The sequence below is a fragment of the Kogia breviceps genome, chromosome 16 (genome assembly GCF_026419965.1).
Source record: "Kogia breviceps isolate mKogBre1 chromosome 16, mKogBre1 haplotype 1, whole genome shotgun sequence".
Taxonomy (NCBI): Eukaryota; Metazoa; Chordata; class Mammalia; order Artiodactyla; family Physeteridae; genus Kogia; species Kogia breviceps.
The window spans coordinates 76,880,073-76,895,280 of NC_081325.1; the positions used below are offsets into that span (position 1 = coordinate 76,880,073).

Here is a 15,208-nt window from a genome sequence, read left to right on the forward strand (position 1 = left end):
TCACCTTGACCCTGAAACTGCCCTGAACAATAAAGTCTTTATTAAAAATGAACAAATGAAAACCACCCAGCCAAAGAGTTGGAGACTTTTGGTCAGACAGGAGGTAGCCCCTGTCAGATGCTAAGCAGAGGAATCACATGGTCACAGCAGGATCTCTGAAGACAGACTCAGGACAAGGGGAGGGATGAGCTGGGGAGAAGACAAGGCTGAAAGCAGGGACGGAGCAGGAGGGGCTCGTGGCGACCCCGGCACAGGGTGAGCGGGCCTGGAATATGGTGTCGCAGCCATGGGAAGAGACGGCCGAGGGGGCTCGGAGGGGCACGAGAAGGAAGGAGGGTGGGGTGAGTGCCTGGGCGACGTGAAGGTCAAAAAGGAGGGAAGGGCGAGGCCTCCACATGAAGCCACGGTCTCTGGGCTGAGTATCAGGAAACACCGGGGCATCAACGACCAAAACGGGCCACTTGGGAAGAAGGGCAGTGGGCTGGTGAACGACTGCAAGCTTGGTTCTGGACACATTTGCTAAGTCTGCCATCAAAGCAGGACAGCAAAGGTGAGGTGCTCCATGGGAACGTGAGGAGGTCGGACTGGGGTTCAAGAGAAAGGTTTGGGGTCCCCTTCACGGAGTGCTGACAGATCATGGGAGTGGGGAGGGTGGAGAAAAAGAGAAGCCTGCTGGAGCCCAGCCCCGGGCCCCCCCACCTGAGGGGTCTGCAAGAGGAAGAACAGAGAAGCAGAGACACAGAAAGGACCCCAAGCAAGACTGATGTCACCGGACTAAGACCAGGAGAACAACGGAGGGAAATACAGGACGGAACCGGTCCCTGTGTGCCAGACTATAAGATGCTAAGCCCAGAGTCATTCTTCAAGCGGTAAACTGATGATCCAACCACTTTCTGGTTCACGTCTCCTTCACTGTGCGCACAAGAATGGCAGGAATATGTCTTTTGTATTGTTCTACAGCTGACATTTCATAGTGGTTGTTTAATAACAGCAGGAAGAACAATGCTCTGGTGATATTATTTTAGGCATTCTATTGTTGCTTTTGCTTATCTGAGCCCAAGAACTCAAAATACCCCAGCTGCTTGAGAGGCATTTTAACGAGGCTAATCCTGGTCCGTTTCTGGAACCATTGTTAGAACAAACATCGTATACCTCATCAAGACAAGTGCTGTAAATTATTCACTGACTGATGCCCCCTCCATCTCTAAAAGGATTTGTTTCAGCGGGTCACCTGTGGGTTCACTTTGTCTGCAAAACCTCTACCAGTTCTAAACTAGATAACCGAACTTGTTCAGTGATGGCCGTCCTCACCAGTTCCAAGAACTCTGAAGACAGTCTTGTTAATGGATAATGCGGGGTTCTGTGACTTCCCCCACGCCCTTGCCCCAGTGGGGGGGGGATGTTCTCGGTCAGCTCTCGCCTACAATCAGTCATCCGTGCTGTAATTCTGCACACATCCCAATCCACCTGCCACCTCTGGAGGGGGCCTTTGGTGGAGCTGGGGTCTTATCGCCGCTCTCCTGGACCTCCGTGTGTCTCCACCCCTCCCGGGGGAAAGTTCAGATATCACGCCCGTCAGTCATACAAGCGATGGCATCTCGGTACCCCAAATGAGGGAACCGTAAGGTCTTCTTTACGTGCACAGACAGCCTGACCTGTGAAAGGGCAAAGGAGGAGCTATCCAACCTTCTGAGGATGACGCACATGACAATTCATATGAAAATGAGACGCCAGGCCTCTGGTCCCCCGTTCCTTCCGCGGAGTCAGAGGTGGGACATCCTCCCGGAAGTTTCCCCTGAGCTCCCCAAAGCTAGGTGAGGTGCTCCTATGGCCCTCGGTTTACCCTGACTGTAGCGTTTACCAGCCTGAGTTGTATTTGCCCGTTTCTTTCCCAGCACTTCTCAGGAGGCCACAGCCTCCCTGGGGGAGGAGGGTGGGTCCCACTCACTGACGCTCGGCCAGTGCCTGGCGGGGGGTGTGGCCTGAAGATGTGCTCAGGGTGCCTGTGTGGGATGAAGGCAGGAAGGATGGACGGGGGGTGGGGGAGCAGATCTTCCAGGGAAACTGAGGCAGGGGGTTACCAAGTCCTCTGAAATCATCTGCTTAATCAGAGCAGACACAACATTTAGGATCCTCCGGTCCCTAAACCACACTTGTTCTCTGTGTGTGTGTGTGTGTGTGTGTGTGTGTGTGTGTGTGTGTGGCTACACCATTAACGTACACACTAATAATTCTATAAGTGTACACTCACACAGGCGAGGCACACTGTTTCTCCTGGTTGGTATTAGAGGTGCTCTCCTTCATCCCGATCCAGTTCCACGCATGAAGAACACCGTGATTTAGATGATACCTTCACCAAGCTCACTCCTGAGATACTGGGTTCATGTTGCTGTCACTGAGACTAAGTCAAAACTCAGCCTTCTCTTTGAAATTACATTCCCAGCAGAATGTGGTCCACCTTCATATCAGAATTAAATATCCGTTTGAGTGCTCTAGGTCATTCAGTCTCAGCATGGTGACTAATGGTCTGGAGATGCCAACAGCCTACTCGGGCATCACCACACTTTGGTGAAAGTTCACATTTCTGATCCTGAAAAATAATTCGTCAAGAAGCATCAAACAGACCAGTTGGAGGAGGGAGTTCGGAGGCTGCAGAAAGAAGAATTCGTTCAGCTCTTGACTGCGCGACTCAGAACCGAGGACCCTCAATCGTAACACTATGGGCACATTTTTGTCTTAGGTCTGCACCCCATTCCTCCTTCCTTGCCAAAGAAAGAAAAGTTGGGGAGGGGAGTGGGGGGTAGGAAAAAACATCCCTGGCTTAGAAAATCCACCCACCGGTAAGTGAACAGTATGGCCATAGCAGATATGATCAAAAAATATAAAAGCAAACAGCCTTTCATGTGAATAATAATAATAGTAAGTACAATCTCTGCCTGGCACCTAGTAGGTGACGTTTGGGTGGACCAATGCAGGTAACACAGATTCAGATACTCCAGAAAAGCAGGTAATCCCAGAATCATTTTTATTGGCTTCTGAATTAGGATGGACTGGTAGCATCTTTTCATTTAAAATGCATTTTTAAATGATATTCTGCTTGGATCAATATGGAAATTATTTCAACTTTTTGGTATCCCTAACAGCTGATTTTGGAAGGAGGTAAGCAAAAAAACAAACAAGAAAATGTTACTGATGGTGTGAAAAGTGAGACAGATTTTAAAATTAGCCAGATATTATTTTTAAATGGATTTTCTTATACAGCCATAAGTCTTATTCATATTAATAAATGTGCTCTCTCTGAATAAACCAGGGAGAACATGGCAAAATGATAATATACCCATTAAGTCAACTGGTGATCAGAGGGTGTCCATGTGCCAGATCTCTTAAAACATTACATGAGATTTGAAGGATACAGCAGAGCCAGGACAGGGACGTACAAGGAAAGTAAAATAAGCCCAAACTCAGCAGTAATGAGTTTGATTTCCCACTCACTGAGTGGCTCATTCTTCAAAGTCCTGGCTATTTGAAAAGCCGGCTCTCATAATTGGCTGGGCTTTGCTAATATCATCGATCAGAAAATCCAAGTCCAAACAGAGCTTCATATTTCCAAATAGAGAACCTTCTCTCATTTCCTTGCCATCTCTCCTTGGAAATGTTAAATCTTTGGGTCAATAGTTCTAGACCCAAATGAAGTGCTCTAGAGCTGCCTCTTTTGGAAGTATTTTGTCATCGTGACCAGAGAGTGTTTAAATAACCGACTAGGGTGCCTGGCTAGACTCTGGGCTGGGAGGAACAATCTGAAGTTAACTGCTTGTGTCATCATTAGGCCTTTCCATACATAGTGACACAGCTGCCGGCAAAGAGCCAGACTCTCAATTGCAAGACATGTATGCATATCACCAGTTTATTCTGGCAAGTAACAGTTAATAATTTATATACAATTAACTGAAGTCAGTGAGCATCCTTCTTCCTGAAGAGAAGAAAAAAACAAAAAACAAACAAACAAAACAAAAAAACTAAGAGCAAACTCAGGATGTGAAACAAGAGTAAGTGGGAAATGCCGAAAGTAGTAACATCATTTTTAAATATTTGGGGAGGGGGGGATGCAAAATGTGTTGAGAAGGTACACCTTCCCAGGGTTTTGTCTACAAGGCTGTGACACTGGGAAACAGCTGAGGTTTTTACTCCGTCTGAGGGGGAGGAAAAAAGCAAAGAACAACAGTCCATCAGGGACCGTGTAGAGCTGGACGCCTTTACTTGTGCAAACCGGACTCCCAGATCCTTTCCGGGCAAGCGCACAGCCGGAGGAAATGAAAACTAGGAAAACAATCTGTGCACCGAACAATGAGATGGAGTTTCATTTTGGTTTCACACTCAAATATAATGTGGTTATAATATTTTTACTGTATTAGTAAAAGTCATCGAGTCGAGTATGGAAACGTTTGAAAGCTGCACGACAGAAAAGCTCCTCTGCTGTCCCTTAGCGTGCTGCAGCGACAGCAAAGTCGTGGGAAAGCAAAGATACAGCTGTTTCCAGGCAAACGGCCCAGGACTGTTCAGCATCAACCAACAGTCTCCAAAGCTCCAGAGAAACACGCCCAAAGCGACTCCCGGGCACATGTGTGGGGCTCCGAACAGCACGGGGCGCGCGTGTCCGGCCCTCCGGCCCCCCGCCCACTCGGGCGCCCCGGGCAGGTGAAGGCGCCCGCTGGCCAGGCGCCCCCGAGGTGCGAGTTCAAATCCCCCTGACTCCCGGGCACCCTCACCCCGCGCGGGGCGCACCAAGTTCTGCTCGCCCGCCCCCGGCCCCGAGGAGTCCCCTGACTCGCCCCTACCCAGCCCACAACAAAGGAGGCTCCCTAATGGATGCGCGATCACAGCCCACGGGGGTCCCCGGCGGGGACCAGCCGCGAGAGTGCGCCCGGCTGTGCCGCGCAAGACCCCCGGGCCCGGAGGGTGGCTCCGGCGGGGGACAAAGGGGGCTCCGGGGCGCAGGGCGGGACGCCGGGAGCCGAGCCGGCCGGGACTCACCTTCGCGGCGGCCCGGCTGCTCTCCTCGTGGAGCAGGAGGGCGGCGGGCAGCAGCAGCCAGACGCCGAGCCGGGGCCCCATGGTGGCGCGCCCGGAGCGGCGGGGACCGGCGGCGGACGGCGGGGGCCGGCGCCCGGGCTCTTGGGGGCGGCGGCGGGCGGCTCACTCTCTCAGGGCCGGGACTCGAGCGCGGCGCACCGTCCCGGGCGCGGCAGCTCGCGGCGGAGACCTGAGCGCGGCCCGGCGAGCTCCCCAATTTGTTGGCGCTGCCCCTCCCCTCGGCGGCGCGGGGCGGGCGGCGCCTCAAAGGGGGAGGACCCTGCGGCGCGGGTAAGAGGCGGCAGGAGCGCGCGGCCGGGGGATTGTGGCCGCCGCGCGCCGGGACGCAGGGCTCCGCGCTCTGCACCCACCGCCGCCGCTGCCTGCCCGGCGCCTCGCGCTCGCCGACCCGGCGGAGCTCCGAGGGCGGACGCGCGGGCCCGAGGCCGGCCCTGGGGCGGCTGCGCTGCTCGTGCCGCGGGCGGCGCTTCTGGAGGGCGGAGGCGCGCGGGCGGCAGCCACTGAAGCCGGGCCTGAGGTAAGAGCGGCCCTGGGACGCCGAGCCCCGGGCGGAGGGCAGGGACTCGGGCGCCCCCCGTGCAGCTCGGGCTGCGCGCCCGGCTCTCGGAGTGGGAACGGGGAGAGTGGAGCGGCGGCTGCTGAGCGGCCCCATCCGGGCCTAGGTGGGCAGGCCGCCCTCTCCCCTGCCTCGTCGCGGGGCGGCTCCCGGTCACCCCCGGCAAGAGGCGGGGACGCCCCGCGCTTTCCCTTGTCCCGCAGACGGAGGCGGGCGGCGACGAGGCTCCCTCCCCAGCTGGGCTAAGCCCGCTTTGTCTCGTCTTCCAGGCTAGGAGGGACGGATCGGAGCCCCGAGGGGCCGAACTGGGAGCATGGACCGAGACCGGCGCGCGGCGTCGCGCCCTGCCCTGCGGCGGTAAGCGACTTGCTGCCTGTCCTCTGCGTCCCGCGCGCGTGTGCTTCTCGGAATTTCCAAGCCGGGGCCGCACACTCACGGCGCTCTCCCCCCCTCTCCCATCCAGGTGGCTACTGCTGGGAGCTGTGACCGTGGGGCTCCTGGCCCAGGGCGTCCTGGCGGTAAGTCCTGTCTCCCATTCCGGGCCGATTCGCGTGCCGGAGAGAGCGCTGGGGACGCCGAGTGGCCTTGCCAGAAGGCCACTCGCGCGTGCGCACCTGAGCGTGTGTCCGTGTGTGTGTGCCTGGGTGTCCCCTACGTCCCCGACCTAGCCCAGGCTCTGAGAAAGCACACCTTCCCCCCCTCACCCCCGAGAACTCCGGTTTGCCGTCCCTTGGGTCCCCCTTCAATGCCGTGCGTTACTGGCGTCCGCTCTTCCTTGGGAACCAATAATTTAAAACATGGCTCGCGGCATCCTTTCCCCTCGTTTGAGCAAAGCCCGTCGTTAGAAGCAAAGCTCAGCCTTAGAATCGAGGCGGTCAGACACGTGGCCCTGGGGCGCCAGGCTTGGGGGGAGAATAGCTTGCGTGGCATCAGGAGCTGGTATCGGAGGTCCTGCCCTTGGCAATTTTCCGTTCTTTTGAACGAGAGGCTCTGGGGGAATGGTCGGGGCGAGGAGGACCCGGAGACTTTGTACTCCTGGTGTCGCTGAGAGGGAACAATGGCAGAAAACACCGTTTTCTTGCAAGACGCGCTCTGGGCCCGGAAAAGCCAGGGTGGGGCTGCTGAGTCTCCCACGGGGACCCTGTTTACCGAGTCCCCCTCCACCCCAGCCCCGCCATTCAAGGTGACCCTGCCAGCATCGCCAGGCAGTCCCCGCCTGCCGATTGCACTATGGGATTTTGTACTTGGGAGCAGGAGCCACTTTGGTTGAACTTCGTGTGGCATGGCTGAGCTGTCACAGCTTTGCTGGGTCCCTTAAATTGAGGACCCAGAGGTTTAAACTGCAGCTGAAGGTCCAGGGGACTTACCAGGTGTCCTGGACCCCACCCTCCCTTCCTCTGTCTGATGGAATATGGTGGCACCTGATCTCCCAGGTGGCTCAGTCAAGAGACACCCCCCCCCATCCGCACTCTGGGTAGAGTGCACCCAGGCACAGCGGCGTGCTGTGTTCACGGTTTGCTTTGAATTCTGTTACTTTCACCTTGTTCCATCCTCACATAAAACAGACGAGGATGTTCACGGCTGTGAGTGAGGAAGTGCTATCCTAGCTTGGGAAAGAACCTCGAGCCTCACTTTTCTGCTGCAGTTCAGGGCCCAGATTGGGAGTCAGAAGAGTCCATAGACTTTGACCGGAACATTCCAGGCCAAAGTTTTCTTAAAGCTCGGGTCTGTCTCTCCTTCCTTTCCACACGTCCTGGTTTAAGAAGATCAGAGCCTAGAAATGTAAACCAGCCCATTGGCCTTTATGGGTCCTTATGCACACACGACGTACAGGACTTGGCCCAGAGCTGGGAGCCAGGGCAATGCATGCGCGCGCGCACGCACACACGCACTCTGAGAAGGAGGAGGAGGCCCCTGCAAAGGGAAGTGCCCAAATCCTCTTGAGATTGTACATTGGTTGTACTCACCCTCCCACACCCCTTCGTCCCCTAGAACCACTTTTATAACGTCAGTGTTTTCCTTCCTGAGAATGATGAGAATCTTATCTGGCATTGATCCTAAAAGTGGTGGAAAGGGCTTCATGTCAGAAGACCTGGGTACTAAAGGCAGCTCTGCCCTGGTCTCATAAATCCTGAGCCCGCGCTTCCATACATTGAAGAGAAGAGAATATCTCCCAGCCTGTACGTGTAATACACCTCTGTGCCTTCTTCCAAAGCCTCTTAGATGCCGCATACTTATCTGAGTCTCTGCCCCCCCCCGATCCTTGGATGGGACCCAGAGCATTTATTGCCTAGCAGTGCTTCTCAGAGGACAGTCCTTGGACCCCTACACTCACCTGGAAAGGCTGGCTAAAAACTCAGACCTCTGATCCACATCTCAAATCTTCTGATCAGACTTTTGGGGGTGGAGCCTGGGAGTCTGCATTCCCACTTGATGCTAAAGTTTGGGAACCACTGAGTTAAGAGTATTGGGTTGGAGGGCATTGGAGTCACTTGCCGGTTGATGGCATTTCTAACTCTGCAGATACAAACAGATACTTCTGGGTCATTTTACTAGAGACACTTCAATAGGTATTATTCAGCAATCATGGAACTTATGGTGTTCAGCAATGGATGTTCCACTTACTAACTTCTTATTGACCGCAGGCTTTAAGAGCTGTTACTCAAGAAATAATGCCTTAATCTTTAACTATATGTATTTAAAAATCTTCCCTCATTGTGGCAAGTCCAGCTCTGCCCTATTTGTCCGCCACACTCAAGAACCCTGTGTCTTTGCCCGTTTGTGCCAAAGAGTCCTCCCAGGGGTAGGTCGATTCAGTGAAAAGGGCTGCTCACTGTAGCTTGAAGAGTTTTGTAGCAGAAGCAACAGCAAATGGGTAGCAGAGATGGCAAATACTTATTTATTGAATACTTGCTATGTGCCAATTTTTGTGCCTTAATCCATCTAAGCTTCATAGGAAAACCTACCTACCCGAGTACGTAACTTTTATTACCCCCATTTGACAGCTAAGAAAACAGGCACAAAGAGTTTAAACACCTTGCCCAAGGTGTCTCTCTTTGTAAGCAGCAGATCTGAACCCAGGCAGCTCCCCACTGCTTGGTTTCCCAGGGTCAGAACTGTCCTGGTAAGTCAACTGCTGATTTCCAGTAGTTGAGTCTCCTGTTCGAGCTTTCCTTGCTCTGGACAGAGACAAGCAGAAGGTGGACCATCCACTGGTTTCTGGGAAGGGGAGTCCCCCCCCCCACCTCCTTTCCTGCTTTGCTCTCAAGAGCAGGAGCCCGGAGCAAGGGAGACCCAGCACGATCTGGTGGCCAGAGGGAGAGAGGACGGCCGCAGTCCCCTGGCAGCCTGGGCTCGGGACCCAGCGTCACGCACCCTGGATGTGTCGCACGCTGTCCTCGGGCTGCCTTCCTGCCGCTGCCCGGCCTGAGGGCGGGGCCGCGGTGTGAGTGCACGTGACACAGCCCGTCCTAAATGGCCACCAGCCCAGGCTTTGAAGGCAGGTTGCCCGGGGCTCACGAGCGCCTGTACCACACTCTGGCTTCTCTTCTCAAGACGTGGGGCAGCAGCCTTGAAGATCTAAGAGAGCAGCCCTGTGCGATTCTGGGGGGAAGAGAATTCCAGAGAACAGAGACCGTCCTGGAGAGCAAATGTGCTATGGGCTGGGCTGACCTCCTGACCTCAGCCAGGGGGACCTTAGATTCTCCAGGTATCAGGAGGCAGCCAGGAGAGCTGGACACACAGGCCACGTATGCCCCAGGAGATGCTGGGCTCTAGACTGCCTTCCCACCAGCTCAGATCTCCAGGGCTCCAGGCTCTGGAAAATTCTCTTGCCACTCCTGCGTGCCGCCACACCTTTCCCTGCCCCCAAGGAACGAAAAGAAAAAGAAGGAATATGCTTCTGTTTTGAATTTTATTTTATTTATTTTTTTATGCAGCAGATTCTTATTAGTCATCTATTTCATACACATCAGTGCATACATGTCAATCCAAATCCCCCAAATCATCCCACCACCACCACCCCCACCACGTTCCCGCCTTGGTGTCCATACATTTGTTCTTTACATCTGTGTCTCTATTTCTGCCCTGCAAACTGGTTCATCTGTACCATTTTACTAGGTTCCACATATATGCGTTAATATACGATATTTGTTTTTCTCTTTCTGACTTACTTCACTCTGTGTGACAGTCTCTAGCTCCATCCACGTCTCAACAAATGACCCAGTTTCGTTCCTTTTTATGGCTGAGTAATTTCCCATTGTATATATGTACCATGTCTTCTTTATCCATTTGTCTGTCGATGGGCATTCAGGTTGCTCCCATGACCTGGCTATTGTAAATAGTGCTGCAGTGAACATTGGGGTGCATGTGTCTTTTTGAATTATGGTTTTCTCTGGGTATATGCCCAGTAGAGGGACTGCTGGGTCATATGGTAATTCTATTTTTAGTTTTTTAAGGAACCTCCGTACTGTTCTCCATAGTGGCTGTATCAATTTACATTCCCACCAGCAGTGCAAGAGGGTTCCCTTTTCTCCACACCCTTGCCAGCATTTGTTGTTTGCGGTTTTCTGATGATGCCCATTCTAACTGGTGTGTGGCGATACCTCACTGTAGTTTTGATTTGCATTTCTCTAATAATTAGTGATGTTGAGCAGCTTTTCATGTGCTTCTTGGCCATCTGTAGGTCTTCTTTGGAGAAATGTCTATTTAGGTCTTCTGCCCATTTTTGGATTGGGTTGTTTGTTTTCTTAATATGGAGCTGCATGAGCTGTTTATATATTTTGGAGATTAATCCTTTGTCCGTTGATTCATTTGCAAATATCGTCTCCGTTCTGAGGGTTGTCTTTTCGTCTAGTTTATAGTTTCCTTTGCTTTGCAAAAGCTTTTAAGTTTCATTAGGTCCCATTTGTTTGTTTTTGTTTTTATTTCCATTACTCTAGGAGGTGGATCAAAAAAGATCTTGCTGTGATTTATGTCAAAGAGTGTTCTTCCTATGTTTTTCTCTAAGAGTTTTATAGTGTCCAGCCTTACATTTAGGCCTCCAATCCATTTTGAGTTTATTTTTGTGTATGGTGTTAGGGAGTGTACTAATTTCATTCTTTTACATGAAGCTATCCAGTTTCCCCGATGCAGAAGAGACTGTCTTTTCTCCATTGTATATCCTTGCTTCCTTTGTCATAGATTAGTTGACCATAGGTGCGTGGATTTATCTCTGGGCTTTCTATCCTGTTCCATTGATCTGTATTTCTGTTTTTGTGCCAGTACCATATTGTCTTGATTACTGTAGCTTTGTAGTACAGTCTGAAGTCAGGGAGTCTGATTCCTCCAGCTCCTTTTTTTCCCTCAAGACTGCTTTGGCGGGCTTCCCTGGTGGCGCAGTGGTTGAGAATCCGCCTGCCGATGCAGGAGACACGGGTTCGTGCCCTGGTCCGGGAAGATCCCACATGCCGCGGAGCAACTAAGCCCGTGAGCCATGGCCGCTGGGCCTGCGCGTCCGGAGCCTGTGATCCGCAATGGGAGAGGCCACAACAGTGAGAGGCCCGCATACCGCAAAAAAAAAAAAAAAAAAAAAAAAAAAAAGACTGCTTTGGCTATTCGGGGTCTTTTGTGTCTCCATACAAATTTTAAGATTTTTTTTGTTCTAGTTCTGTAAAAAATGCCACTGGTAATTTGATAGGGATTGCATTGAATCTGTAGATTGCTTTGGGTAGTAGAGTCATCTTCACAATATTGATTCTTCCAATCCAAGAACATGGTATATCTCTCCATCTGTTTGTGTCATCTTTGATTTCTTTCATCAGTGTCTTATAGTTTTCTGAGTACAGGTCTTTTACCTCCTTAGGTAGGTTTATTCCTAGGTATTTTATTCTTTTTGTTGCAATGGTAAATGGGAGTGTTTCCTTAATTTCTCTTTCAGATTTTTCATCATTAGTGTATAGGAATGCAAGAGATTTCTGTGCATTAATTTTGTATCCTGCAATTTTACCAAATTCGTTGATTAGCTCTAGTAGTTTTCTGGTGGCATCTTTAGGATTCTCTGTGTATAGTATCATGCCATCTGCAAACAGTGACAGTTTCACTTCTTCTTTTCCAATTTGTATTCCTTTTATTTCTTTTTCTTCTCTGATTGTCGTGGCTAGGACTTCCAAAACTTTTGAATGGTAGTGGTGAGAGTGGACATCCTTGTCTTGTTCCTGATCTTAGAGGAAATGCTTGCAGTTTTTCACCATTGAGAATGATGTCTGCTGTGGGTTTGTCGTATATGGCCTTTATTATGTTGAGGTAGGTTCCCTCTAAGCCCTTTTTATCATAAATGGGTGTTGAATTTTGTCAAAAGCTTTTTTTGCTTCTATTGAGATGATCATATGGTTTTTTTTCTTCAATTTGTTAATATGGTGTATCGCATTGATTGATTTGCATATATTGAAGAATCCCTGCATCCCTGGGATAAATCCCATTTGATCATAGTGTATGATCCTTTTAATGTGTTGTTGGATTCTGTCTGCTAGTATTTTGTTGAGGATTTTGGCATGTATATTCATCAGTGAGATTGGTCTGTAATTTTCTTTTTTTGGTAGTATCTTTGTCTGGTTTTGATATCAGGGTGATGGTGGCCTCACAGATTGAGGTTGGGAGTGTTCCTTCCTCTGCTATCTTTTGGAAGAGTTTGAGGAGGACGGATGTTAGCTCTTCTCTAAATGTTTGCAAGAATTCACCTGTGGAGCCATCTATGGTCCTGGACTTTTGTTTGTTGGACGATTTTTAGTCACAGTTTCAATTTCATTACTTGTGATTGGTCTGTTCATATTTTCTATTTCTTCCCGGTTCAGTCCCGGCAGGTTGTGCATTTCTAAGAATTTGTCCATTTCTTCCAGGTTGTCCATTTTACTGGCATAGAATTGCTTGTAGTAGTCTCTTAGGAGGCTTTGTATTTCTGCGGTGTCTGTTGTAACTTCTCCTTTTTCGTTTCTAATTTTATTGATTTGAGTCCTCTCCCTCTAAAAAAGAAGGAATATGTTCTTAAGGTTTTCTCTTCTCCTTCCAATCAGCTTAATGATAAGTTACGGAAAATGTACGGTGCTCAGATGCTTTCCATGCTCGAGACCTGATCCTGTGGAGATCAGGTCTCTTGCAGAATTCCCTGGAGCTCTAGTCCAGTTGTTCAAAATCTGGGCCCCCAAGAAGAAGGGAAATATCACAACGTTCCTCCTGTGTTAACGGAAAAACAAGGAAACGTCCAGCTCTCTGGAGGCTCTTAAAGTTATCCCCCCTGCATGGCTTGTATGGCTTGGCCACAGTCGATAACACCAGGGATGTGTCCTAGCATCCCAGAACACATGCAGGTATAAGGGGGACGGAGGGACCACAGCTCTGCCACTGCCAGTGGGTATATTTAGAACCAGAGGAAAAAAAAATGTGCAATTCAAGTAAAAAGTTCTAGAACAGAAAACAAAGATTTTGCTAAAATAATAAAAATCAAAGGATTGTCTGTTTTCCTGAAGAGAGGGTAGAAAACAACAACGAAAAAGGGGTGACTGGCTTCAATTAAGTAAGAGAGAAGATGCGAGAGAAAAGAAAAGCGCAATGGAGAGAAACCTGATGTGTGACGACGAGGTAATGAAGATGTCAGTACTTAGCTGCTGGTGGTTTGGGAATGTCTTGTACTTTTAATCTGAAAAGGAATTTTCAGATTAGGAACCTCTGATTAGAGGACTTGAGAGGAAAATGTGAAGTCAGCCTCCCGCTGGCGGTGTCATCACCGCCGTGGAAGGTGGTAGGTGAGGTTGGGAGCCCCGGCCTTGGCTGATTCGGCTCGTAAGCTGGGAATTCTGCGCGGGAGCTGGTGGCCCCCAGGACCAGCGGCCACACAGCAGTGGTGGGGGCAACCAAACGCCACCCCAACGTGGCCCCTAACTGGCTGGGTGACCCCAGAGCAAGTCACTTAACATTTTGAGGGAGGGTTGGCGTCCGTCCGTGCTGGGATGCTCCGGGCAGACAGTCACCCCAGTGAGTTGGAGAGTCAGAGCTGAGGACGGGGACCGCCCCCCTCAACCTGCCCCAGGCCCCTGGGCTAGGCCCTCACCACCCGCAACTGTAAAGCCGGGAAGGGGACGCTGTTCCAGGCTGACACTTGGGCTGCTCCAGAGATGACTTAAAAATAAGTATGCTGCGTGAGGCTTCTTATCTTTGGGGGTGGGGAGCTTCTGTAACCCGGTGAATGATACCTGATCAGCTGGGCAAGAGGCCAGGCAGGTTATCTGGTGGTCACCTCCTGCCACCCCCCTGGTGGCTGCTCCCACGCTAAGGAGACTCTCCTGGGACAGGCCTGAATGACTCACTAACCTTGATTTCATCGCCTCCCTGGGGCTGTGTGATTTTTTAAAAAATTATCCATGAAAGAAGATTAGAAGGTGTCTAATCTTAGGGAGACTGCGTGGGTTTCTCCAGCCCCCTCCATGCGGTCAGGGAGTGACTTTCAAGGGACAGGCGAGCAGCTCTGCCCCACCCACTAGATTCCGAGCCCGCAGGCACCTGGACCTGGTCTCTGTGTCGGGGTCTCCCATCTCCTGCCGCTGCTGTGGTGCACTGGGGGTTCTGTTCCGACGGTTCTGCTACCCTGAACGCGGCTGCCTTCTGAAGCAACAAGTTGTTTTGTAAAGAACGTGCTCCTCTAAGCGCCGTGTGGCATCCTGAATCGGATCCTGGAAGGGAGAGAGAATAGTGGGGGAAAACTGGTGCAGTTCTGATAGAGTCTGTGGTTTAGCGAATGTGGTCATGTCCATTTCTAGTTTTGACAAAACGGGCTGAGGTTGTGTAAGGTGTTGACATCACGTCATCATGTCTGCGTGAAGGGTTGTGTGGGGGCTCTCCGAATCCTCTTTGCAACTTCTCAGCAAATATAATTCATTTCAGGATGAAAACCTGCCCTTAGAAGCCATGAATCAGTCACATCTGGCACGCGTAGTCCAGACAGGTGCAGAGCAAGCAGAGAAGCAGCAAACTGTACACTGAGATCGGCAAAAGGGAGACAGTGTCCCCGTGCTTTGCTCTGATAGAAAAAAGCAAACAAAAGGCACTTCTGTGTCCTTGGAAATCTAGCAGAAGTGGCCCCTGCCTGGGGAAAGGGCTTTTGTTCCCCTAACTTAGGTGGGGTTCTTTATGGGGAGAGGGGAAGGAAGGCGCCCCAATGGAGATTGCACAGCTTGGCGTCTCCGAGGGGCTCCAGGGCTGAGCTACCGTGGCCTCCCTCTTCTTGACCGACTGACCAGGGCAGGAACACGGTTGCACAGTTGTTTCCTGAGCTCGAGATGGAACCGCAGGTTTGCAGGATGGTGTCATTTCCAGGAGGGCTTTCACATGCTCACACCTCTGGCTCACTCACTCATTTGTCTGGCCAGTGTCCCGTCCATAGGGGCTGGCCGTGTGGGAACGGAAAGCCCACCGCCAGCTTCTTGTATGCCTAGGACACCCAGGGAACAGCGGGGATGAGAGAGTGGCACGTCCAGGGTCCCCGAGCCCCCTCCACGCGCGCTCCCTGCATCGCTGCAGGCTGCAGGCCAC

General features: G+C 51.4%; 2 protein-coding genes across 3 annotated transcripts in view; one reads left to right on the forward strand and one right to left on the reverse strand.

The window, feature by feature from the left end:
* The window catches only part of COL4A1 (collagen type IV alpha 1 chain), a 148,859-nt gene extending 143,597 nt beyond the window's left edge, over positions 1-5,262 (reverse strand). The window contains exon 1 of the mRNA XM_059041904.1: positions 5,032-5,262. Coding sequence (XP_058897887.1) covers positions 5,032-5,112 — 81 coding nt within the window. The 5' untranslated portion in view covers positions 5,113-5,262. The remainder of the gene's footprint in view (positions 1-5,031) is intronic.
* Positions 5,263-5,495: 233 nt separating this feature from the next.
* COL4A2 (collagen type IV alpha 2 chain) overlaps positions 5,496-15,208 on the forward strand; it is a 173,618-nt gene continuing 163,905 nt past the window's right edge. Inside the window, exons 1-3 of one of the 2 annotated variants that reach the window (XM_059041903.2) lie at positions 5,496-5,608; positions 5,917-6,004; positions 6,111-6,165. In XM_059041903.2, coding sequence (XP_058897886.1) covers positions 5,961-6,004; positions 6,111-6,165 — 99 coding nt within the window. In that variant the 5' untranslated portion in view covers positions 5,496-5,608; positions 5,917-5,960. Of the gene's footprint in view, positions 5,609-5,648; positions 5,754-5,916; positions 6,005-6,110; positions 6,166-15,208 lie in introns of those variants that run through there. The other variant, XM_067016634.1, reaches the window with a different exon arrangement.